The 27,283-nt window shown below is 45.1% G+C and overlaps 1 protein-coding gene across 2 annotated transcripts in view; it reads right to left on the reverse strand.

The window, feature by feature from the left end:
* TRIO (trio Rho guanine nucleotide exchange factor) overlaps nucleotides 1–27,283 on the reverse strand; it is a 1,426,902-nt gene that overhangs the window by 817,160 nt on the left and 582,459 nt on the right. For both annotated transcript variants that reach the window (XM_063922713.1, XM_063922714.1), the window contains exons 12-13: nucleotides 1,081–1,250; nucleotides 341–515 (exon numbers count right to left, since the gene is read on the reverse strand). In XM_063922713.1, the coding sequence (XP_063778783.1) occupies nucleotides 341–515; nucleotides 1,081–1,250 (345 nt within the window). The remainder of the gene's footprint in view (nucleotides 1–340; nucleotides 516–1,080; nucleotides 1,251–27,283) is intronic.

Genomic DNA, 27,283 nt, shown 5'->3' on the forward strand with positions numbered 1-27,283 from the left:
TGTTATGGAGAACCCTTCTTTTTTGCTTCCAACAAATAACAGATGTGAGACCCTTTCCGGTTACCTGAACATGCATCACTCTCTCAGCTTTGAAGGAATCCACACCTCTTCCTGAAGTACAAGAGAAGCCCTACATTCAGCATTATGGTAGATTCAACTTTAGCTCCTGCGCTGCAAACTCACAGTGCCATATGACTACTGGCTTAATGTAATAGGAGCCAGGTGAGAAAGTGGGGGCTTTTAATGTAACAAAACGTTTAACATGAGTACAGTATGAAAAGGTACTTTGAGAAACCATTAGCTTTGTAAAACATGCAATTCAGCAAAATACATTACTTACATCAATAGCATCTCTTTCAAATATTCGCAGCTGTAAGAAGAGTTCAAGTTTTATTTTTCGTTCTTGAAAAAGTTCCGCCATCTGCGACTGGGCTTCATCCAACTGTTGAAGAACACTTTCAATATGATTGATAGAACTGTTGTGTGGAGTTTTGTTACTGGAAATAGCTGAATCCCTTTACATAAAAAAACAGAAGAGAAGTTTGTTGTTGATTACACATAAAACATGCTCTCTGAGATACATATCACCTGTTCCATGTATGAACAATACATATAAATAAAAAATATTATATTATTAGAACATAAAAAAAACGAAGATACACACAACCACTGAAACTAAAAACACAAACAGATGTGATCCACTGGAAAGGCAGAAACACGTTTGAAGCTGAATCCACAAAAATTGATCAAATGCATGCAAGGAGGGTGAATTGCTGCTACAATGGCGTGGAAAAGCTGACAACATGACCTCACCCCGGATTCATGAATTTCTGTATCCAGGCCTGTATGGCTGCAAACAAAACTCTACAAGCCCGGAGGTACTGTAAGTGCAGTATATAGCCACACTTACTTGCACCGTTAGGGTACTGAATTGAGCCAAGTGAATAAAAACTAAAAACATAATATATAGTTATATGTACATGAAAGACAATACTTATCGAACAAAAGAAAAAAAAAATAAGAATAAAAAAAAAAAATCATGCAAATATTTTATAAAAAGACTAATGTTAGGCTATTTACCTAAGCTGTTGGATGAGATCTTCTCCTTCTTTTATAATATTTACTGTAAATTGTAGAGTTGTTTGTTGTTGTTGACCAAATCGCTTTATTAGATCCTGAACAGCTTCCACTGACTCCGCATAGACATCATCTAAAAGTTCTTTTTGTAGGTCCTCCATCCATGTCCACAACTAATGATGCGAAAAAATAAATAAATATATATCGGTATCTATCTCTAAATAAAAAACAAAATACCTCAGGTGCGCTAGTAAGTGTGTAGTAGAGTGGTAATACCCCAACATAATATTCTTATATTAAAATAGTCACTCAAATTTTTAAAATACGGTACTGAAATTCACTTAAGACTTTATTCATATTATATAAACAGAGGAATGTAATAACTTCACGTGAAGCACAAAACAAAAAATTTACATACGCAATAGTAAGTTTATTACCTCACCCTTGCGGGTGTGAGATCATAGATGAATTTCCCCATATACTGTAAGTTGAGGGCTGTTATGCAGAACCTAGAGCAATAGAGGAAGTCATGACGCCCACTTCAGGGCTAGTCTGCCATTACATCCTGTATTTACACCCACTGGTATCATCTCTGACCAGTTTTGCCCCTTTCCTAGCATCTTTATTAAAGATAGGTGATGCAATGTTTTTTGCTCATAATTGGGCAACTAACTTGTATCATCTTCCCCATACTTTGTAACTTTGAATCAGGATAATTTGTCTTGGCACTTAACTCTACACAGCGGGCAGATCATCAGACGTACCTCGGTACCTTAATTATTATAGCTGGATTACACTGGTAATACCCCTTTCACACCGCATAAATAACCCGGTATCGACCTGGCATAGTGCCGGGGTGACACAGTTTGGCGTGCAGTGTGAAAGCCCCATAGTCGAAATCCCGGGTTACCTGGACCTGTAATTCAATGTGGGAAATAAAGCAGTGTTATTTCCTGGTTGAATACTGGGTCAATGGCAGCGTAAACAGGCTCCCAGGTCGTTGTGACACAGGACCTGTTCACTACAACAGGGAGAGGCGGAGCGGAGAGGATCCCAGCGCCACCTCTGCCCCCACTGCAGGCTCCGCCTCCCGACGCTATGGCAACCCGCCCGGCATATTGCCAGGTCGGGGAAGCCAGCAGTAGCGTCCAATGCCGGATCCCACCCGAGAAGGACCCGTTTCCAATTTCCGGATGGGATCCGGCATTCGCGAAAGGAGTATAAGTGGACACTTTCATTTGAGAAGACTGTGAACACTATTTACATTATTTAATTCTTGTGAGTTTCAGTTCATTTTTGTTTAATTTATTTACTACTTTCAGTGCTGCCCTTTCCATTTTAGTTCTATACGTTTTTGTGCAAAAAGAGCTCTATATAAGTTGTAGTCCATAAAAAAAAGTTTAATACAGATGAGTGCTCATAGATCTAGCATCAACACGCAATGCAAGTGAGCCAGCAGTTTCTGGGCAGCTATGTCGAGCAGGACATAGCTGCCCAGGAACTGCTGGGCCCACTTGCATTGCATGCTGATGCCGAAAAATGTATCTTATTCACACTGTTATATGAATATGATGCACTAGCCGCTTATGCAGATTAAAATGATATGCGACATGTCTATATTCCATGTGCAACTGTCTGTAAAGTAGCATTTCCTATGCAAATGCAGCCATAGTCTCACACACACACACACACACACACACACATAATAGATATGATGCATATCATTTTAATCAGCATAAGCTGTTTTGCGTCCTATTCACATAGTGATATGACTAAGACGCATTTTTATGGATAAAGTCACACATAAAGACAATAGGCACTAGAGTCACGCCATGGCGTGGTATGACTAGAAGGGCTGTTTAACGTGGCTGCAGCAAGGATGTAGGAGGACACATCTCTACTTGCATTGCAGTTATGTACTCTTTATATTTAAGGAGATATATGCAGTAGACATGCATGTCTGAGCTGGTACATTAGACCAAGCTGGTATATTGACAATTAACTGCTATTTATTTTTAAGTGCTTTTTAACCATTGTGTAAAACTTTCATATATTTCCTTTTTATATAAAGATATTATCTATACTTTATTCATTTGATGGGTTGAATTTGTTCTGCCATAATAGTATACTTAATTTTAAATAAACGTATTTCCGCAGATGGTTATATTGTTTCAGGCAAAATGACAGCTTGTCTGTATCATACAGAACATTTGTTGAGAGGGGGAGAATAGTACTACAGTATGAGGTTAGATGTACCAAACAATATAAAAGGCATGATCTTGCAAGTTAAACTTTGTCTCAGTGAGTGCTCCATATTGCCCACCAAGTTACCAATCAGGGCAGACTGACCGTAAGATATTCTAGTTACTTACCGTTGAACCCTTTTCTCTTAAGCAGTCTGGGTGACACTGGATCATGGGGTTGTCACTGGGTGAGCAGGAGCTGGCACTAAATCTAAAACTGTAGCTCTAAGAAGCCCAAGCTCCTCCCCTCTGCAAATTCCAGCAGGCAGTACAACTTTAACAGTGCTAGGAAAGGACGACTGCAAGGGAGGAAATGCAATGTCCCCCAGCCCACTTAAGAGAAAAGGATTCAATGGTAAGTGACCAAAAATCCTATTTTCTCTTGCAGCAAGGCCGTGGGAACACTGTACAGGAGGACGTTCAACAGCCGCCCCCAAGGGATGGGAACGCTCAGGCTGCCTGGAGAACTGTATGCCCAAAGTGGATGTCGCCTGAGGCAAAAACTTGAAAATCAAAAAAACTTTGAAAACAGGTCTGAAGAACGTGCCCCACTCCTGCGGGCACTCAACGAACACTACCTGCTGGGGGTTTGCAATAGGAAAGAGCTTATGCTTCTTAAAGTTACAGTTTTAGATTAAATGCCAGCTTCTACTCACCCAACAGCAACCTCATGGTCCAGTGTTCCCCTGCCTTGCTGCAAGGTAAATGTGGTCTGTGAGAAACAAATGTTTGCAATTGGGTTCCTCTTTGGGTATTGCAAGGATTGATTCTGTCCGTTCTTTCAACGTTGTAGACAGTAGGCTAGTAGATGCAAATAAACAGTCAATGCATTTAGTTCTCCTCAAAACGGAAACTCTCTCAAGAGTAATCTAAAGAAAGTTCACTCATTAATGTGATGATTTGTGGTTAGAACTAGTGGCTTTGGTGTTTAAAGTGCAAAAAAAAATAATAATAGGATTTTAAATACGTACCAGTAAATCTCGTAGTCCGTATAGGATGCTGGGGTCCAATTTAGTACCATGGGGTATAGATGGGTCCACCAGGAGCCATGGGCACTTTAAGAGTTTAATAGTGTGGGCTGGCTCCACCCTCTATGCCCCTCCTGCCAGACTCAGTCTAGAAACTGTGCACGAGGAGACGGACATACTTTGAGAGAAGGAAATACACAGATAGTGGTGAGATTCACAGCAGCTCACACATAACAAAAAGGAAAGCCAAGCTAACCAACTTGGAACGATTCAGCAACGGCTGAAACAATACTGAACCAAGTAACAATGCAGGAATATGAAGCACTGGGCGGGCGCCCAGCATCCTCTATGGACTACGAGAAAAGGATTTAGCGGTAGGTAATTAAAATCCTATTTTCTCTTACGTCCTAGACGATGCTGGGGTCCAATTTAGTACCATGGGGATGTACCAAAGCTCCCAGAACGGCAGGGAGAGTGCTTAGGTTCCTGCTGAACTGATTGACCAAACTTTAGGTCCTCAGAGGCCAAAGTATCGAACCTGTAGAACTTAATAAACGTGTTCGACCCTGACCAAGTAGCTGCTCGGCAAAACTGTAAAGCCGAGACACCCCGGGCAGCCGCCCGAGAAGAAACCACTTTACGAGCAGAGTGGGCCTTAACAGATTTTAGACACGGCAAGCCTGCCGTAGAATAAGCATGTCGGATAGTAAACCTGATCCAGCGAGAAATGATCTGCTTAGAAGCAGGACACCCAACCTTGTTGGGATCATAAAGGACAAACAGAGCGTCCGACTTCCTGTGACGAGAAGTTCTCTTCACATATATTCTCAAAGCCCTCACAACATTCAAGGACTTTGAGGTAATGGAGGAGTCAGTAGCCACTGGCACCACAATAGGTTGGATAATACAAAAAGCTGACAACTTTTGGAAGAAACTGCTGACGCGTACGAAGCTCGGCTCTCTCCTCATGGAAAATCAAATATGTGCTCTTACATGACAGTGCCCCCCAGTTCAGACACACGTCTATCAGATGCCAATTCCAACAATGTGACCGCCTTCCAAGTAAGAAAATTGACATCCACCTCCTGTAAAGGCTCGAACCAATCCGATTGCAGGAACTGCAACACCACATTAAGATCCCACGGTGCCGTAGGAGGCAGAAAAGGTGGTTGGATGTGCAGAACCCCTTTCAAGAAAGTCTGAACCTCCGGGAGAACAGCCAATTGCTTCTGGAAGAAAACGGACAAGGACAAAATCTTTATGGAGCCCAAACGTTGGCCCAAGTCCACACCTGCTTGCAGAAAGAGGAGAAACCATCCCAGTTCAAACTCCACCGTAGGAAACCTCTTGGATTCATACCAAAACACATACTTTTTCAAATTCTATGGTAATGTTTAGACGTTACTCCCTTCCTAGCCTGTATCAGGGTAGGAATGACCCTTGTCGGAATACCCTACCGAGATCAGATCTGGTGTTCAACCTCTATGCCGTCAAACGTAGCAGTAATTCCAGAAGATCCACATACCAAGCCCTTTGTGGCCAGTCCGGAGCAATGAGGATCGCCTGAACTCTTGTTCTTTTTATTAGCTTGAGAATCCTTGGGATGAGTGAAAGTGGAGTTAACACATACACTGACTGGAACACCCACGGAGTTACCAGGAGATGTGCCGCTTGTAGAAGGCCGTTGTATATGGCCCTTAGTTCCAGAATGTTTATCGGAAGGATGAATTCCAGACTGGATCACTTTACTTGGAAATTTTCCCCTTGGGTGACTGCTCCTCAACCCTGAGACTTGCATCCGTGGTTACAAGGATCCAATTCTGAATCCCGAACCTGCGGCCCTCGAGTAAGTGAGAAGTTAGTAGCCACCAGAGGAGTGAAATTCTGGCTTTCGGGGACAGGCGTATCCGCTGGTACATGTGAAGATGAGAACCCGACCATTTGTCTCGGAGATCCAGTTGGAAGGACCTCGCATGGAATCTTCCGTACTGTAGAGCCTCGTAGGAGGCTACCATCTTCCCCAAAAGGTGAATGCACCGATGAACAGATACCCGGGTTGGCTTCAGGAAGTTCCGTACCATCGACTGGATCACCAATGCTTTCTCCACGGTAGAAACAAAGGCAGTCTCCTTGTTGGTTCCAAATGTGACTGGAAGGTTGAGTGTCCACCCATGATCCTGGAGTAGTCGAGTTGAGAGAGCAATACTCTGCAACAACCTCTCCCTGGAAGATGCTTTTATCAGATCGTCCAGATATGGAATAAAGTTCACTCCCCGGCTGCGGAGGAGTAGCATCATTTCTGCCATGACCTTGCTGAACACCCTCAGTGCCGTGGAGAGGCCAAATGGCAGTGCCTGGAACGCATAGTGACAGTCCAGCAGCGGAAATCTGAGGTAAGCCTGGTGAGGCAGCCAGATCGGAACATGAAGGTATGCATCCTTGATATCCAGGGATATCAGGAACTCCCCCTCCTCCAGACCTGAGATCGCCACTATCAGAGACTCCATTATGAATTTGAATTCCCTCAAGTAGGGGTTCAACGACTTTAGGTTTAATATTGGCCTTACCGAACCGTCCGGTTTCAGTACCACAAACAGGTTTGAGTAACAACCCTTGTGTTGTAGGTGAGGTGGAACTGGAACAGTGACATTTGTTTGAACCAATTTTTGAATGGCATCCTGTAGGATAGCTCTGTCAGCGAAGCTGGTAAGCCTGATTTGAAGAATCTGTGAGGCGGGAGATCTTGAAACTCCAGTCTGTACCCCTGGACAACAATATCTGTTAACCAGGGGTCCAAACATGATGACGCCCAGATGTGATTGAAATCTTTTAGTCTCGCTCCCACCTGACTGATCTCCAGGCTGGGAGGACCACAGTCATGCTGAAGATTTTGAGGAAGCAGAACTTGGTTTCTGTTACGGAGATCCTGCTGGTGCATGTTTTCTGGATTTTCCCCGACCTCCCCTAAAGAAGGTGGAAGGGGGGTTTGGATTTTTTACATTCTGCAGTCCGAAAGGACTGCAGTGTAGACATAGGATAAGATTTCCTAGTCTGTGGTGCTGCTGAGGGAAGAAAGGTTGACTTACCGGCAGTTGCCGCAGAAATCCATGCATCCCCAAACAGAGAATGACCTGTAAAGGGAAGGTTCTACACACTTTTCTTGGATTCTGTATCCGTAGTCCATTGTCGTAGCCAGAGTCCCCTGCGTGCCGAGACCGCCATGGATGAAGCGCTTGCATTCAGCATGCCAATGTCCTTCATGGCCTCCACCATGAAATCCACAGAATCCTGTGTATGACGCAAAAACAATTCAATGTCACACCTTTCCATAATATCCAAGTCCTCAAGTAATGTGCCTGACCACTATACTATGGCTTTAGATGCACAAGCAATGGTGAGCCTTAAAGCTACGCCAGTAGCTGTGTATAGTGATCTGAGCGTAGTCTCAATCTTGCGGTCAGCCGGCTCTTTCAAAGCAGTTGAACCAGGGATAGATAAAAACCACCTATTTTGACAACCTAAATACAGAAGCGTCTACTATAGATGGGTTTTTTCCACTTTTTTCTGTCCTCTTCAGGGAAAGGTAAAGCAATAAGAATCCTTTTTGGGATCTGGAATTTTTTCTCTGGGTTTTCCCAGGATTTTTCAAAGAGTTTAACTCCTTAGAAGTCGGGAAGGTAAGAGAGAATTTCTTACTTTCAGTAAAATAAGATTCCTCTACCTGCTCAGGTACCTTCTCAGTAACATGTAAAACATCCCTAATGGCTTCAATCATTAGTTGCGCCCCCTTAGCAAGTGATGCATCCCACCCCCCTTCCACCTCCTGCATATCCCCGTCACCGTCCCCTGCAGCAGAGTCGGTATCAGTGCCAACTGGCATTATCTGGGCAAGTGTACGTTTTTTCTGGTTATCTTAAACGAAACAGTGGGGACTGAGTATGTCAAACCCTCCACAGATTTTCTCAAAAACTGCATCTATTTTTCATTATGTGACATCCTAGTTGAAATCTGGGATATCATTCCCCTTAAAGAATCCACCCACGGGGGTTCGGATTCAGAAGGCTGAGAAAGCACATTGCAGTCCTGAGTACATGGAAGAGACTCTTAAGGAGAAGATAAACACTCTACAGCACAGGACACAGAGTCCTTAGACATGTTAATGTGAGATGCACACTAACACACACAGGAAAATGTCAGACAGTTCCCCCCAGAGTACCTTCAGAGAGTCACAGAGTATAAGGAGCCCGCCACACAGTGCCCCTGTGGGCAGTAATTATGATAAAAGCCCAACGCTGACTAACCAACCTTAATAGATCAATTAGCACTACCAACACACTCCCCCCTGTCTATAACACCCTGGTACCGTAGAGGATATCTGGAGTTATGTGGAGGGCAGTACTCCCTGTCAGCGTTCTGTACCTCAGATCTGCAGGGAGAAAATGGCGCTGGTGAGTGCTGGATCAGCTCTGAGGAGAAGCCCTGCCCACTGTAATGGCGCGCGGCTTCCCACACAAATTGTATTATGCTGGCCTGAGGATTTTATTGTAACAGCGGGTTTAGCCCCTGCTAGCTGATTGACCAGTGTAGGGTATCAGCGCTGGCTCAGGACGCCCCTCAACCGCTCACAGCATGTGTTGCTGAGCCTGCATTGAAGTGCAGCCGGTCAGAGCTGTGCTCCCACCCTTGTGCCGCCATTCCTGACGGCGACCCGCTAACCGGGCCATCGGCGCTGTACTCAACACTCTTCTTTCTTCTGGCTCTGTTAGGGGGTGGCGGGCGTGCTGCGGGAGTGAGCGGTCGCCTCCTGGGCTTGCGATCAGCACCTTCAGTAGCTCAGTGTATTGTCAGCGGAGATAGAGAACCATTAACTTCAAGAGTTTGTTCCTATTCACCCCCCCTAAGTCCCACGAAGAGGGAGGCTGTTGCTAGCAGCCTCCATGTAACCTAATAACTCTATTAAAACAAAAAAAACTCCTAGGAGCTCCCCTAGCTGTGACCGGCTCCACCGGGCACATTTTCTAAACTGAGTCTGGTAGGAGGGACACAGAGGGAGGAGCCAGCCCACACTATTAAACTCTTAAAGTGCCCATGGCTCCTAGTGGAGCCCTCTATACCCCATGGTACTAAATTGGACCCCATCATCCTCTAGGGTGTAAAAGAAACATTTATTGAATTTAAAAAAAAATAGGATTTTGGTACTTACCAGATAAATCCTTTTCTTTGAATCCATAGGGGTCACAGTAGCACTCTTGGGAAATGGACGGGGTGTTAGCAGGGATAGGCACATTTAAATATTTAAATTCGTAACCCCCCTCCCCCTCCATACTCCTCAGTGTTTTTTTGCTGAGCCAAACAGGAGCAAAACAAAGGATGAACAATGGAGAATTACATCTAACATTATAATGTAACGAACAACTAGAAAGTTGAAACGACATCAGATAATCACCTTAACATTCAAACAAGCAGCGTACAGAGACTTTAAAGGGACTTTTGCATGGGATTAATTTATGCCATTGTATGGAGAGAGTTAATTTCTAGTTGTAGCAAGACATCTTACAGCACTAAGTAGTTATTTGATAGGAGCACTGTGACTCCTAAATAAAAAAGCATTTTTACAACTGTGCATCTTTTCACCTGTCTGACATAGATTGACGCAATAATTGGCTCTCATTATACAACACATAACCAAACCAGAATTGAGACTGCACACGCACGGAGATAAAAAAAATTCGGTCAAGGACAGACTTTAGGGGCTGAGCGCAGTGTTTCACGTACTTTGCAATTTGTTTAGTAGGCTAGATCACCTACAAACATTAGCAGCTCACCAAAATCACTAGATAAGATCACCTCAGTGCGCAGGTGGCAACTTTTTGCAATTGTGCTCCCACAACTGAATATTCGAGATGGGCTGGAAGCATGTCATGCCACTGGTTTGTCAGCTGGCCTTGTTTCTTGTCGACGGTTAGTGGCTTGTTGAAAACCACGTTCTCTACCAAGTCTACTCTGTATGGTTGTTCCTTGAGCACGGCCTTGAAAGGACTGAGTTCTAAAAGATGTGAACGCTGGTCCAGCATACTTCCTTTTAGGAACTGATGTGGGCAACTGTAGGAACACAGATTTTCCTCCTGTAGCCTGAGAAATCTATTTGTCCAATTCAGGACCAAATAACATATTGCCAGTATAAGGCAAGGCCTCTATTACTCGTTTTGACTAAGCCTCGGCCTGCCAAGACCGCAACCAAAGAGCCCGATGGGCAGCAATAATAGAGGCTGAAATCCAAGAACTGACTTGTCCAACATCCATAGATGCCATAGCCAATTACTCAGTCAATTCACAAATGTGATCAGTTAGAAGTATAAGCTGGTCTGAGTAAAGACCTTTTTGTAGGCCTAATCTGAGCTGTTTCGTCCATGCTACTACAGCTTTGTTAACCCAAACTCGAACTAAAGCAGGTCTAAGCAACATACCTGCAGCTGTATAAATGGATGGCCTCAAGCTTACGCTCAGACGAGTCTTTAGGCGTCGTTGCAGCGGGGACTGGAATGGTTAACTCCTTCACAACTTTTGAAACTAAAGAATCCACTGGTGGTGAATTTTCCCATTTAGTTGCCAGACTGTGGGAAAGAGTAGTTAGACAGAAATAGTTCTGGCACAGAAAAGAGAGTTTACCTGGATCTTGCCATGCTTCAGTCAACTGCTTATTAAGAGACTCGGGAAAAAAGAAAACACAAGAGTAGACATTTGTCTCTTAGCAAATAAAACCTCATCTTTTGACAGGCTCATCTGTCTCAGTGAAATCTAGCACCTGGCGTACCGCCCTGTGAGATCATCAATGCCTGGGCAATCAGTGACCTCAGTATCTGACTCCTGACCTAATTCACCTTCCTCCTCTTCTTCCTGAGATACAAGGTCTGGAATTGAATCTTCAGATTGTAAAATCAAGGAAACCGGTAAATTATGAGACAAACAATGTGAATTTAGGATTTGACTTAGGATAGGAACTATTCATGGACTTTTTGCAAACCCTGCAAAGTTCTCGAAATATCCTGAGCCCACTCTGGCTGCTCAGGCGGCATTGACCATGGATCAGACCTTGCTGACTCGCGGTCCTTCCATGCAGCAGACAATCCTGATGCCAAATCAGCCATTACACCTGCCATCATAGCCCAATGAGGATCAGGGCAGAGGTCCTTATTTGGATCTGTATTTGCAAGACACACTGTGCAAGTGGAAGATTCATCATGTAACACATTATCAGTTATCGCAGACAAGCTGCTTCTTTGATTTCGCATTTGCTTTTCTAGTCATCATGGACACAGACAGTATTACAGTGAAACAAAAATCCTCACGACTCGGTAAAAAAATAATTGAAGTGTGTATAAGACCGAGTGCACCGCACCTTAGTACAATTAAGTTCTGTGAAATGTGTGCTTCACTAAAAATCCTACTAACACCCCTGCACCCTCCAAATTCCTGCAGAAGAATCAGGAAGTTATTATAAAATGGCATCCACATCATGTGTTTTTTTTTGTTGTTTTTTTTTATATATACCCAGGTATGTATAATAAAGGTATATATGCTCATAGGATTAACAGCCTGTCTTAGATTATGCAAACAGGTCTAAAACATAACAAGAAGAAGCACATTGTCCATGGCCGCCTCCCCGTTATGCTGAGGGGAATCGTTGGACTGGGCCGCCATTATAACTCCCTCCACAGCTTATTGCTACACAGTGCAGTGAGCTGCAGCTTTCCTGTCGAGCACAGGAAGCCCCGGATAGCTGTGAGAGCTGGGGAGAAAGAGGTCTGCGCAGCCCGGCGGCTATACCACCACTAAGCAGCGGTAGCTGACTGTCCACTTACATAGTACAGCAGCGGGGACCTGGGGAGAGTGGTGCCGGCGTTACGGCAGCAATCACACCTGTTACCTCCCACACACGGAGCGGCGACAGCTTGAGCTGACCGAGCGCTACAGGCTGCCCACAGTAAAAATGGTCAAACGGAGAGGCTGCGGCAGCATGAGCTAATCGCCCGTTCCTTACCGTCTGCCGGGGGGTCTGAAGGATCGGACGGGGCTTCTCAGAAAGCTCCTGCAGCCAAGGCTGATTAAGGTCTATGGCGGTGTTTAAGAACCGACAAGCCTTCTGCTGCTTATAAAACAGCACACACAGTCCCGGACCCAAGCTTCTCAGTAACTTGGGAAGGCCTGTGCCTTGAAAAAATAAAAACAGTTTTAAAGTAAAGTCTGGAGCAGAGTCCAGAACGTGCCTTCCCTGGTAGGCACAAAAAACACACTGAGGCATCTTGGGAGTATGGAGGGGAGGAGGGTTAGTAATTTAAATATTTAAATGTGCCTATAACTGCTAACGCCCTGTCCATATCCCAAAAGTACTCTAGTGACCCCTAGTGGATGAAAAATAAATTAAGTTTAACTTTGATGTTAATTCTTTTGTTATTTTTATGGTACATATATTAAAAATGTTGTATTTCTAATGCTAAGCATCCTTGCTGTTATGACAGAATGAGGATGACAACTAAATAATTAAATACAAAGTTAACTTAATTTAGAAAACGTGCAGTGAAAACATCCAAATCTTTGTAGATCTATTTATGTTATGTTTGAAACATCTAACAAACGGTCTACTTCACTGGAACAAGATTTTAGACACTAATATTTTATCTTAAATGAAAGCACCAGAAGAACTGTTGGTTTATGCAGATTTCTGGCTGTTCATTCTCATATGATCAAAATTACTTGCTTATACACTTACAGTCCACACCCTTTATTTCCCTTGCGCACTTCATACTGAGACAAACCCAATGTAGTGAATTCAAATAGCCACAACAAATTAACAAAGCTAACTGATCCCCTGGGGGTTATTTAAGCAAAACAAAATCCCTGATAAGTGCCTTCTTTCACAACCATGATCGCGAAAATACATGGATCTGGGAATTAATTCTGAATCCTGTGTTTCTACCTGAAAACAGAGGGGGCGGGGGTTTGCCCAAAAAATTATAGGGCACAAATGAATTACCCAACAGCGTCGAACTACTAAAACATTCTAAAATTATACTTGCACAAGTATTTTCTGTGTACGTAACTATTAAAATAACTAGGCATTAAATTATATGTTGGCAAGACCATGGAAATATTTAAGGTATCAGAAGCTTTGTAAAAAATCAAGGCCACTGAATCAAAATTACAAATTGAGCTGCTAATTGAAAATTATGTTCCTGTGAATATTACATTTCCAATGATGTAAACATCATGGAGCTGATGTAAAGTAGAATTCACATCAACTTGTTGATAGCAGAGCAGGATTAAGACTTCTGGGGGCCCGATGTATTAAAGACAGGGAAATTTATAGTAGAAAATTAATATCATAGTGTGTTTAATATTAAAGATTCTTAGTGTAAAAGTCACCCTACATCTTTGAGAATTGTTGCAATTTCCTGATGCCCGGAAACTTGGCTGTCGCTTACATATACCCTGACACAGGAATCAAGAATATTCAACAAGTCTTGATTGCTCAATCCCAACTGAAAACGGTCGGGATCGGTAAATTGGGGATTTTTTTACATAAGGAATGTCCCCAATTCCACAACGGATAACACTGATGGCCACTGAAAAACAGAGACAGGCTCTCTCTCTCTCTCTCTGAAGCAGGGGAACCTTGACCACAACTTGTTGAAGACACAATTTTTGAATTGCATTTAAAACCATCTCCCTCTCTGGGGAAGAAGCCGGTAGGGCCGATTTGAAAACCCGGCGAGGAGGCACCTCTTCGAATTCCAGCTTGTAACCCTGGGAAACAATTTCTATTGCCCACGGATCTACCTGTGAGAGAACCCAGACATGGCTGAAAAGTCCAAGACGTGCCCCCACTGGGGCGGACTCCATCAGCGGAGCCCCAGCATCATGCTGTGGATTTTGTAGAGGCCGGGGAGGACTTCTGCTCCTGGGAACTAGCTGTAGTTGGCAGCTTTTCCCCCTGCCCTTACCTCTGGCAAGAAAGGAAGATCCCCGTACTCTCTTGGGTTTATGCGATCGGAAGAACTGCATCTGATTATGCAGCGTTTTCTTAGGTTGTGAGGAAACATAAGGCAGAAAAGTTGATTTACCTGCAGTAGCTGTGGAAACCAGGTCCGTGAGACCTTCCCCAAACAATTCCTCACCCTTGTAAGGCAAAACCTCCATATGCCTCTTCGAGTCGGCATCACCGGTCCATTGTCGGGTCCATAGGGCTCGTCTAGCAGAAATCGCCATAGCGTTGGCTCTGTACCCCAGTAGGCCAACGTCTCTCTGAGCATCTCTCATATATAGGACAGCATCCTTAATATGACCCAGGGTCAATAAAATGGTTTCCTTATCCAGCGTATCTATATCAGCAGATAAGGTATCTCTCCATGCTGCTACAGCGCTACAAACCCAAGCCGACGCTATCGCCGGTCTGAGTAATGTACCAGTATGTGTGTAAATTGACTTCAAGGTAGTCTCCTGCCTACGATCAGCAGGATCGTTCAGGGTTGCGGTATCTTGAGATGGCAGCGCTACCTTTTTGGATAAGCGTGTCAACGCTTTGTCCACCCTTGGGGAGGATTCCCACCGTATCCTGTCCTTAGCCGGGAAAGGATACGCCATAAGAATCCTTTTGGGAATATGCAGTTTTTTGTCCGGAGATTCCCAAGCCTTTTCAAATAACACGTTCAGCTGATGAGAAGGGGGAAAGGTTACCTCAGGTTTCTTTTCCTTATACATGCGCACCCTCATGTCAGGGACAGAGGGGTCATCTGTGATATGCAACACCTCTTTTATTGCAATAATCATATAATGAATACTTTTAGCCAATTTGGCTGTAACTTCGCATCAACATAGTCGACACTGGAGTCAGAATCCGTGTCGGTATCCGTGTCTACAACCTGGGATAGTGGGCGCTTGCCCCTGCGACATAGTAAAAGTACATTCTCTGGACTCTGCTTTGTCCAACCTCTCGTGTAATAAATTCACATTAGCATTTAAAACATTCCACATATCCACCGAGTCAGGTGTCGGCGTTGCCGACGGACACACCACACTCAATTGCTCCACCTCCTCCATAGAAGAGCCTTCCGCTTCAGACATGCCGACACACACGTACAGACACCACAAACACACAGGGAATCTATAATCTGGAGACAGTTCCCCCACAAGGCCCTTAGGAGAGACAGCGAGAGAGTATGCCAGCAAACACCCAGCGCTAATAACTTTGGAAACCAAAATTCCCAGATAGCGCCTTTTATATATATATATATATATATATATATATATATATATATATATATATATATATATATATATATATATATATATAAAATAAGATTTTACTCACCGGTAAATCTATTTCTCGTAGTCCGTAGTGGATGCTGGGGACTCCGTAAGGACCATGGGGAATAGAAGGGGTCCGCAGGAGACAGGGCACTCTAAGAAAGATTTAGTACTACTGGTGTGCACTGGCTCCTCCCTCTATGCCCCTCCTACAGACCTCAGTTAAGGAAACTGTGCCCGGAAGAGCTGACATTACAAGGAAAGGATTTTGGAACCCAGGGTAAGACTCATACCAGCCACACCAATCACACCGTATAACTTGTGATAAACTTACCCAGTTAACAGTATGAACAAACAACAGAGCATCAACCAATGGATGCCAACATAACATAACCCTTTATTAAGCAATAACTATATACACGTATTGCAGAAAGTCCGCACTTGGGACGGGCGCCCAGCATCCACTACGGACTACGAGAAATAGATTTACCGGTGAGTAAAATCTTATTTTCTCTAACGTCCTAGTGGATGCTGGGGACTCCGTAAGGACCATGGGGATTATACCAAAGTTCCCAAACGGGCGGGAGAGTGCGGATGACTCTGCAGCACCGAATGGGCAAACACAAGGTCCTCCTCAGTCAGGGTATCAAACTTGTAGAATTTTGCAAATGTGTTTGAACCCGACCAAGTAGCAGCTCGGCAAAGCTGTAATGCCGAGACCCCTCGGGCAGCCGCCCAAGAAGAGCCCACCTTCCTTGTGGAATGGGCTTTCACTGATTTTGGATGCGGCAATCCAGCCGCAGAATGAGCCTGCTGAATCGTGTTACAGATCCAGCGAGCAATAGTTTGCTTTGAAGCAGGAGCACCCAGCTTGTTGGATGCATACAGGATAAACAGCGAGTCAGTCTTCCTGACTCCAGCCGTTCTGGTTACCTAAATCTTCAAAGCCCGGACTACGTCAAACAGCTTGGACTCCTCCAAGTCACAAGTAGCCGCAGGCACCACAATAGGTTGGTTCAAATGATAAGATGACACCACCTTTGGCAGAAATTGCGGACGAGTCCGCAATTCTGCCCTGTCCATATGGAGAACCAGATAGGGGCTTTTACATGACAAAGCCGCCAATTCTGATACACGCCTAGCTGAAGCTAAAGCCAACAGCATGACCACTTTCCACGTGAGATACTTTAGTTCCACGGTTTTAAGTGGCTCAAACCAGTGGGATTTCAGGAAATCCAACACCACGTTAAGATCCCAAGGTGCCACTGGTGGCACAAAAGGGGGCTGAATATGCAGCACTCCCTTAACAAACGGCTGAACCTCAGGCAGTGAAGCCAGTTCTTTTTGAAAGAAAATGGATAGGGCCGAAATCTGGACCTTTATGGACCCTAATTTAAGGCCCATAGTCACTCCTGACTGAAGGAAGTGCAGGAATCGACCCAGCTGGAATTCCTCAGTAGGGGCCTTCCTGGCCTCACCCCAAGCAACATATTTTCGCCATATACGGTGATAATGCTTTGCTGTCACGTCCTTCCTAGCCTTTATCAGCGTAGGAATAACTCCATCCGGAATGCCTTTTTCCGCTAGGATCCGGCGTTCAACCGCCATGCCGCCAAACGCAGCCGCGGTAAGTCTTGAAACAGACAGGGCCCTTGTTGCAACAGGTCCTGTCTGAGAGGCCGAGGCCATGGGTCTTCTGTGAGCATTTATTGCAGTTCCGGGTACCAAGTCCTTCTTGGCCATTCCGGAACAATGAGTATTGTTCTCACTCCTCTTTTTCTTACAATTCTCAGCACCTTTGGTATGAGAGGAAGAGGAGGAAACACATAGACCGACTGGAACACCCACGGTGTTACTAGTGCGTCCACAGCTATCGCCTGAGGGTCCCTTGACCTGGCGCAATACCTTTTTAGCTTTTTGTTGAGGCGGGACGCCATCATGTCCACCTGTGGCAGTTCCCATCGATTTGCAATCTGCGTGAAGACTTCCTGATGAAGTCCCCACTCTCCCGGGTGGAGGTCGTGCCTGCTGAGGAAGTCTGCTTCCCAGTTGTCCACTCCCGAAATGAACACTGCTGACAGTGCGCTTATGTGAGTCTCCGCCCAGCGAAGAATTCTGGTGGCTTCTACCATCGCCACCCTGCTCCTTGTGCCGCCTTGGCGGTTTACATGAGCCACTGCGGTCTGACTGGATCAGAACCGGTTGGTCGCGAAGCAGGGTCTCCTCTTGACTTAGGGCGTTGGCCCTTAGTTCCAGGATATTGATGTGAAGGCAAGTCTCCTGCCTTGACCACAGCCCTTGGAAATTTCTTCCCTGTGTGACCGCTCCCCACCCTCGGAGGCTTGCATCCGTGGTCACCAGGACCCAGTCCTGAATGCCGAATCTGCGACCTTCGAGAAGGTGAGCACACTGCAGTCACCACAGGAGAGACACCCTGGCTCTGGGGGATAGGGTGATTAACCGATGCATCCGAAGTTGTGATCCGGAAAACTTGTCCAGTAAGTCCCATTGGAAGGTCCTCCTATGGAACCTGCCGAAGGGAATGGCCTCGACTGATGCCACCCTCCTTCCCAGAACTCGAGTGCAGTGATGCACTGACACCTGTTTTGGTTTTAATAGATTCCTGACCAGTGTCACAAGCTTCTGAGCTCTCTCTATCGGGAGATAAACCCTTTTCTGGTCTGTGTCTAGGATCATGCCTAGGAGAGGCAGATGAGCTGTAAGAACCAACTGCGACTTTGGAATATATAGAATCCAGCCGTGTTGCCGTTTCACTTCCAGAGAAAGTGATACGCTGTTCAGCAACTGCTCTCTTGATCTCGCTTTTATGAGGAGATTGTCCAAGTACGTGATAATAGTAACACCTTGCTTCCGCAGGAGCACCATCATTTCCGCCATTACCTTGGTGAATATTCTCAAGGCCGTGGAGAGACCAAACGGCAACGTCTGAAATTGGTAATGACCATCCCATACCGCAATTCTGAGGTACGCCTGATGAGGTGGATAAATGGGGACATGAAGGTATGCATCCTTTTTGTCCCGAGTCACCATAAAATCTCCATTTTCAGGCTTGCAATAACCGCTCTTAGCGATTCCATCTTGAACTTGAACCCTTTCAGGTATATGTTCAGGGATTTTAAATTCAATATGGGTCCGACCGAACAGTCTGGTTTCGGGACTACAACATGGTCGAATAATAACCCCCTCCTTGTTGAAGGAGGGGAACCTTGACCACCACCTGTTGAAGATACAATTTATGAATTGCAGTTAACCCTGTTTCCCTCTCGTGGGGGGAAGCCGGCAGGGCCGTCGGTGAGGGGGCATCTTCAGAAAGTCCAGCTTGTATCCCTGAGACACAATATCTATTGCCCAGGGAACTAACAGTGAGTGAACCCACTTGTGGCTGAACTGACGAAAGCATGCCCCCACCGGGCCTAGCTCCGCCTGTGGAGCCCCAGCGACATGCGGTGGATTTTTGTAGAGGCCGGGGAGGACTTTTGTTCCTGGGAACTAGCTGTGTTGTGCAGCTTCTTTCCTCTGCCCCCGCCTCTGGCAAGAAAGGACGCACCTCGGACTTTGTTTCTTTATTCGAAAGGCTGCATTTGATAATGTTGTGCTTTCCTAGGCTGTGCAGGAATTTAAGGCAAAATATCAGAATTACCAGCTATAAGCTGTGTAGACCAGGTCCGAGAACCCTTCTCCACACAATCCTCAGCCTTCCACATGCCTCTTAAGTCGGCATCATCTGACCGTGGCATATTCTACAGGACACGTCAAGCAGAAATGTCTCTTTGGGCATGTTTTATATATATATATATATATATATATATATATCTATCTATCACTTAAGACAGCATCTTTAATATATATATATATATATATATATATCTCTCTATATATACATATATATCTCTATATATACATATATATATATATATATATATATATATGCATACTAGGGTCTCAATCTCTGCTGATAAGGTACCTGTCCACGCTGCCACAGCGCTATAAACCCATGCCGACACAATCACTGGTCTGAGTAGTATACTAGAATGTGCACGCTATCTGCAGGATCCCTGAGAATAGCTAGTGCTACCTTCTGTGCAAACCGGACACCCTAGGGGAAGATTCCCATCACCTCCTGGCCCTAGTGGGGAAGGGACACTGCCTGAGAATTCTTTGTGGGAAGCTGCAGTCTCGTGTCTGGAGATTCCCGCTCTTTTTCCTCATGAGAGGAGGGAAATTTACCTCGGCTTTCTTCCCCTTAACATGTGTACCCTTGTGGCAGGGAAAAATGAGACATCAGTGATATGCAAATAATCTTTTATTACAATAATCATATATTGAATACCTTTCAGCCATCTTGGCTGTAACTTTGCATTATCGTAGTCGACACTGGAGTCAAACTCCGTGTCGATATCAGTGTTTATTATTTTGGACAGTGAGCATTGTGAGACTCTGAAGGTCTCTGTGACACAGGGGCAGACATGGGTAGATTTCCTGTCTGTTCTCTAATCTTTTGTGCAATAAATTTACCTCAGCACTTACATATCCAAACAGGTGTCGGCGTTGTCGACGGAGACACCCTCTCTCACACATTTGCTCTATCTCCTCCTTAGGGGAGCCCTTTACCTCAGACATGTCGACACACACGTACCGACACACCACACACACAGGGGATGCTCTATTTGAAGACCGTTCCCCCACAAGGCCCTTTGGAGAGACAGAGAGAGAGTATGCCAGCACACACCTCAGCGCTATATGACCCAGGAATCACACAGGAGAGAAAATGGAGAGACAGAGAGCACACACCCCAGCGCTATATGTCCCAGGAATCACACAGTAACTTAGTGTTAACCCAGTAGCTGCTGTATATATTGTTTTTACGCCAAATTTATGTGCCCCCCTCTCTTTTTCACCCTCTCTATTGTGCAGGGGAGAGCCTGGGGAGCTTCCTCTCAGCGGAGCTGTGGAGAGAAAATGGCGCTGGTGAGTGCTGAGGGAGAAGGCCCCGCCCCCTCAGCGGCGGGCTTCTCCCGCGATTTTGTGTAAAATGAATGGCTGGGGCTCATGCATATAACAGTGTCCAACTGTATATATGCTGCTTTTGCCAGGAGGTACTTAATTGCTGCCCAGGGCGCCCGCCCGCCCCCCCCCCCGCCCTGCACCCTACAGTGACCGGAGTGTGTGGGTTAGTGTGGGAGCAATGGCGCACAGCTGCAGTGCTGTGCGCTACCTCATGTGAAGACCGGAGTCTTCTGCCGGCTTCTGTCTTCTGGCTCTGCGAGGGGGACAGCGGCGCGGCTCCGGGAACGGACGACCAAGGTTAAGATCCTGTGTTCGAACCCTCTGGAGCTAATGGTGTCCAGTAGCCTAAGAAGCGCAACCTAGCCGCAGTTAGTAGGTTTGCTTCTCTCCCCTCAGTCCCTCGTAGCAGAGAGTCTGTTGCCAGCAGAAGCTCTCTGAAAATAAAAAACCTAACTAAAATACTTTCTTATTAGCAAGCTCAGGAGAGCCCACTAAAAGCACCCAGCTCTGGCCGGGCACAGATTCTAACTGAGGTCTGGAGGAGGGGAATAGAGGGAGGAACCAGTGCACACCAGTAGTACTAAATCTTTCTTAGAGTGCCCCGTCTCCTGCGGAGCCAGTCTATTCCCCATGGTGCTTACGGAGTCCCCAGCATCCACTAGGACATTAGAGAAATATATATATATATATATATATATATATATATATATATCTTGATTGCGCCAAATTATGTGCCCCCCACCCCTTCTTTAAACCCCTCTGTCACCGTGTTCAGCAGGGGAGAGTCCGGGGAGCCAGCTTCTCAGCTTGTGATGTGGAGAAAAATGGCGGCGGGCTTCGGTCCCGCTCGAATCCATTCAAAAACTGGCGGGGGATACCCATATACAGCCCACAGAGCCAATATATCTAGTTTTACCAGTCCCAGAGGTGTAAATTGCTGCCCAGGGTGCCCCCCCTGCGCCCTGCACCCTTACAGTGCCTGCTGTGTGTGTTTTGTGTGGGAGCAATGGCACGCAGCGTTACCTCAGTGAAGATCTGAAGTCTTCTGCCGCCTCTGAAGTCTTTTATCTTCTTATACTCACCCCGCTTCTATCTTCCGGCTCTGTGAGGAGGACGGCAGCGCGGCTCCAGGACGAACAGCTAGGAGAGACCTGCGTTCCGACTCCCTCTGGAGCTAATGGTGTCCAGTAGCCTAAGAAGCAGAGTTTAGCATTTAAGTAGGTCTGCTTCTTTCTCCTCAGTCCCTCGATGCAGGGAGCCTGTTGCCAGCAGGCTCCCTGAAATTAAAAAACCTAACAAAAATTATTTCTTTCAGGAAATTCAGGAGAGCTCCATGTAATGCACCCAATCTCCTCTGGGCACAGTATCAAACTGAGTTCTGGAGGAGGGGCAGAGAGAGGAGCCAGTGCACACCCATATCTAAAGTTCTTTTTAGTGCCCATGTCTCCTGCGGAGCCTGTCTATTCCCCATGGTCCCGACGGAGTCCCCAGCATCCTCTAGGACATGAGAAATATATAAATATTACACATTATATATATATATATATATATATATATACACACACACATACATACATACATACACACACACATATATACAGGTTGAGTATCCCTTATCCAAAATGCTTAGGACCAGAGGTATTTTGGATATCGGATTTTTCCGTATTTTGGAATAATTGCATACCATAATGAGATATCATGGTGATGGGACCTAAGTCTAAGCACAGAATGCATTTATGTTACATATGTACCTTATACACACAGCCTGAAGGTCATTTTAGGCAATATTTTTTTATAACTTTGTGCATTAAACAAAGTGTGTCTACATTCACACAATTCATTTGTTTCATATACACCTTATACACACAGCCTAAAGGTCATTTAATACAATATTGTTAATAACTTTGTGTATTAAACAAAGTTTGTGTACATTGAGCCATCAGAAAACAAAGGTTTCACTATCTCACTCAAAAAAGTCTCCATTTCGGAATATTTGGATATGGGATACTCAGCGTGTGTGTGTGTGTGTGTGTGTGTGTGTGTGTGTGTGTGTGTGTGTGTGTGTGTGTATATATATATATATATATTAAGATTTTACTTACCGGTAAATCTATTACTCGTAGCCCGTAGAGGATGCTGGGGACTCCGTAAGGACCATGGGGATAGACGGGCTCTGCAGGAGACATGGGCACTTTAAGAAAGAATTTAGTTCCTGGTGTGCACCGGCTCCTCCCTCTATGACCCGCCTCCAGACCTCAGTTAGAGAAACTGTGCCCAGAGGAGATGGAAAGTAAAAGGAAAGGATTTTGTTAATCCAAGGGCAAGATTCATACCAGCCACACCAATCAACACCGTATAACTTGTGATAACTACCCAGTTAACAGTATGAAAGCAACATATCATCAGTGCAAGACCGATGCAACTATAACGTAACCCTTATTGAAGCAATAACTATATACAAGTATTGCAGAAGTAGTCCGCACTTGGGACGGGCGCCCAGCATCCTCTACGGACTACGAGAAATAGATTTACCGGTAAGTAAAATCTTATTTTCTCTAACTTCCTAGAGGATGCTGGGGACTCCGTAAGGACCATGGGGATTATACCAAAGCTCCCAAACGGGCGGGAGAGTGTGGATGACTCTGCAGCACCGATTGAGCAAACATGAGGTCCTCCTCAGCCAGGGTATCAAACCTATAGAATTTTGCAAAAGTGTTTGAACCCGACCAAGTAGCAGCTCGACACAGCTGTAGTGCCGAGACCCCCCGGGCAGCCGCCCAAGAAGAGCCCACCCTCCTAGTGGAATGGGCCTTGACCGATTTTGGTAACGGCAATCCAGCCGCAGAATGCGCTTGCTGAATCGTGTTACAAATCCAGCGAGCAATAGTTTGCTTTGAAGCAGGGGCACCAATCTTGTTGGATGCATACAGGACAAACAGCGCTTCAGTTTTCCTGACTCTAGCCGTTCTGGACACGTAAATTTTCAAAGCCCTGACCACATCAAATAACTCGGAATCCTCCAAGTCATGTGTAGCCACAGGCACCACAATAGGTTGGTTCATATGAAAAGAGGATACCACTTTCAGCAGAAATTGTGAACGGGTCCGCAATTCTGCTCTATCCATATGGAAAACCAGATAGGGGCTTTTATGTGACAAAGCCGCTAATTCTGACACACTGTCCATGAGGAAGGTGCCTCTGAGCACCGAAACAGCTGTCGACCTACCTGTTTGTTGCTGGAGGCTTGCACTACTTACCACGTTGAAATGGTGATATGATATTATGCAGTTTTTTGACACCCCATGTGCTTCTACTAATGTTTCTTGCCTCTGGTGCTTTTAAGATCTTATTTTTTGATAAAGATTTTATTATGCAGTAATTTGGAGGTGCTGGTTTCTTTTCTTCTGGGACTATTGTAACATATTATGTATCCAGCACTCCTAACATGGACAATACTGTGTGCGGCAGGTTATACCACTAATATATATATATATATATATATATACATACATACACACATACACACACACACACAGGTTGAGTATCCCATATCCAAATATTCCGAAATACGAAATATTCCGAAATACGGAGTTTTTTGAGTGAGTGAAATAATGAAACCTTTGTTTTTTGATGGCTCAGTGTACACAAACTTTGTTTATTACACAAAGTTATTAAAAATATTGTATTAAATCACCTTCAGGCTGTGTGTATAAGGTGTATAGGAAACATAAATGAGTTGTGTGAATGTACACACACTTTGTTTAATGCACAAAGTTATAAAAAATATTGGCTAAAATTACCTTCAGGCTGTGTGTATAAGATGTATATAAAACATAAATGTATTCTGTGCTTAGATTTAGGTCCCATCACCATGATCTCTCATTATGGTTTGCAATTATTCAAAAATACGGAAAAATCAGATATCCAAAATACCGCTGGTCCCAAGCATTTTGGATAAGGGATACTCAACCTGTATGTATGTATATATATATATATATATATATATATATACTAGGGTCAATACCATGGTATCCTTATCTAGGGTTTCAATCTCCGCTGATAAGGTATCTGTCCACGCTGCTACAGCGCTATAAACACATGCCGACACAATCACCGGTCTGAGTAGTGTACAAGAATGTGCGTAAATGGACTTCAAAGTACTTTTACTGCAAGCTATCTGCAGGATCCCTGAGGATAGCCATTAAGTCAGCGCTACCTTTTGGGTAAACGTGACAAAGCTTTGTCCACCCTAGGGGAAGATTCCCATCGTATCCTGGCCCTAGTAGGGAAAGGATACTCCCTGAGAATTCTTTTTGGGAAGCTGCAGCTTCTTGTCTGGAGATTCCCGCTCTTTTTCTTCATGAGAGGAGGGAAATTTACCTCAGCTTTCTTCCCCTTAAACATGTGTACCGTCGTGTCAGGGACAGATGAGTCATCAGCAGAGCCGGATTAACAATGGGGCGGATGGAGCTGCAGCTCCAAGCCCCCCATCAAAATAGGCCCACAGCTTCTGGTGTGTTGCTGCTGTAGAGAGGAAAACATTTTTTCCTGCTACAGCAGCATGCCAAAGTCCGTCCAAGGCCCCGCCCCCCCTGGTCGCGACCCCGCTTCACACCCTCCGTCAGCACCAGCATTATAAACGTCCCCCCACATAGCCGCTATGGAAGACTCGCGGTCACTTCACCTGCCCTGGTTCCTCCGCCTCCTTGCGACGCATACGCAGGGACGTCAGGACGTGTGACGTCGGAGAGCGCCGCCCCGGCACCACCGCACGCGATGTGAAGGAAGCAACAGCAGATGCTGATCATGCTGCATAGTGACAACCTCTGAGTAGGTTCCTCAATAGAGATCCTCCTGAGGAGGGGTGTACTCCTGCTGGATGCTGCAAAGCTGGTAAAATAAAGACAATTTAGGCACTGACCTTAATATATGGTGTGTGTGTGTATGTGTATATGTATATATATATATATTTAAAATACACTGCTCAAAAAAATAAAGGGAACACTAAAATAACACATCCTAGATCTGAATGAATGAAATATTCTTATTAAATACTTTGTTCTTTACATAGTTGAATGTGCTGACAACAAAATCACACAAAAATTATCAATGGAAATCAAATTTATTAACCCATGGAGGTCTGGATTTGGAGTCACCCTCAAAATTAAAGTGGAAAAACACACTACAGGCTGATCCAACTTTGATGTAATGTCCTTAAAACAAGTCAAAATGAGGCTCAGTAGTGTGTGTGGCCTCCACGTGCCTGTATGACCTCCCTACAATGCCTGGGCATGCTCCTGATGAGGTGGCGGATGGTCTCCTGAGGGATCTCCTCCCAGACCTGGACTAAAGCATCCGCCAACTCCTGGACAGTCTGTGGTGCAACGTAGCGTTGGTGGATGGAGCGAGACATGATGTCCCAGATGTGCTCAATTGGATTCAGGTCTGGGGAACGGGTGGGCCAGTCCATAGCATCAATGCCTTCGTCTTGCAGGAACTGCTGACACACTCCAGCCACATGAGGTCTAGCATTGTCTTGCATTAGGAGGAACCCAGGGCCAACCGCACCAGCATATGGTCTCACAAGGGGTCTGAGGAGCTCATCTCGGTATCTAATGGCAGTCAGGCTACCTCTGGCGAGCACATAGAGGGCTGTGCGGCCCCCCAAAGAAATGCCACCCCACACCATTACTGACCCACTGCCAAACCGGTCATGCTGGAGGATGTTGCAGGCAGCAGATTGTTCTCCTTGGCGTCTCCAGACTTTGTCACGTCTGTCACATGTGCTCAGTGAGAACCTGCTTTCATCTGTGAAGAGCACAGGGCACCAGTGGCGAATTTGCCAATCTCGGTGTTCTCTGGCAAATGCCAAACGTCCTGCACGGTGTTGGGCTGTAAGCACAACCCCCACCTGTGGACGTCGGGCCCTCATACCACCCTCATGGAGTCTGTTTCTGATCGTTTGAGTAGACACATGCACATTTGTGGCTTGCTGGAGGTCATTTTGCAGGGCTCTGGCAGTGCTCCTCCTGTTCCTCATTGCACAAAGGCGGAGGTAGCGGTCCTGTTGCTGGGTTGTTGCCCTCCTACGGCCTCCTCCACGTCTCCTGATGTTCTGGCCTGTCTCCTGGTAGCGCCTCCATGCTCTGGACACTACGCTGACAGACACAGCAAATCTTCTTGCCACAGCTCGCATTGATGTGCCATCCTGGATGAGCTGCACTACCTGAGCCACTTGTGTGGGTTGTATGGAGGTTATACAGGCACGTGGAGGCCACACACACTACTGAGCCTCATTTTGACTTGTTTTAAGGACATTACATCAAAGTTGGATCAGCCTGTAGTGTATTTTTCCACTTTAATTTTGAGGTTGACTCCAAATCCAGACCTCCATGGGTTAATAAATTTGATTTCCATTGATAATTTTTGTGTGATTTTATTGTCAGCACATTCAACTATGTAAAGAACAAAGTATTTAATAAGAATATTTCATTCATTCAGATCTAGGATGTGTTATTTTAGTGTTCCCTTTATTTTTTTGAGCAGTGTATATATATATTTAAAATATATGTGTATATATATATATATATATATATATATATATATATATATATATATACATATATTTAAAATATATATATATATATTTAAAATATATGTATA

This window comes from Pseudophryne corroboree, chromosome 5 (assembly GCF_028390025.1).
Source record: "Pseudophryne corroboree isolate aPseCor3 chromosome 5, aPseCor3.hap2, whole genome shotgun sequence".
NCBI lineage: Eukaryota > Metazoa > Chordata > Amphibia > Anura > Myobatrachidae > Pseudophryne > Pseudophryne corroboree.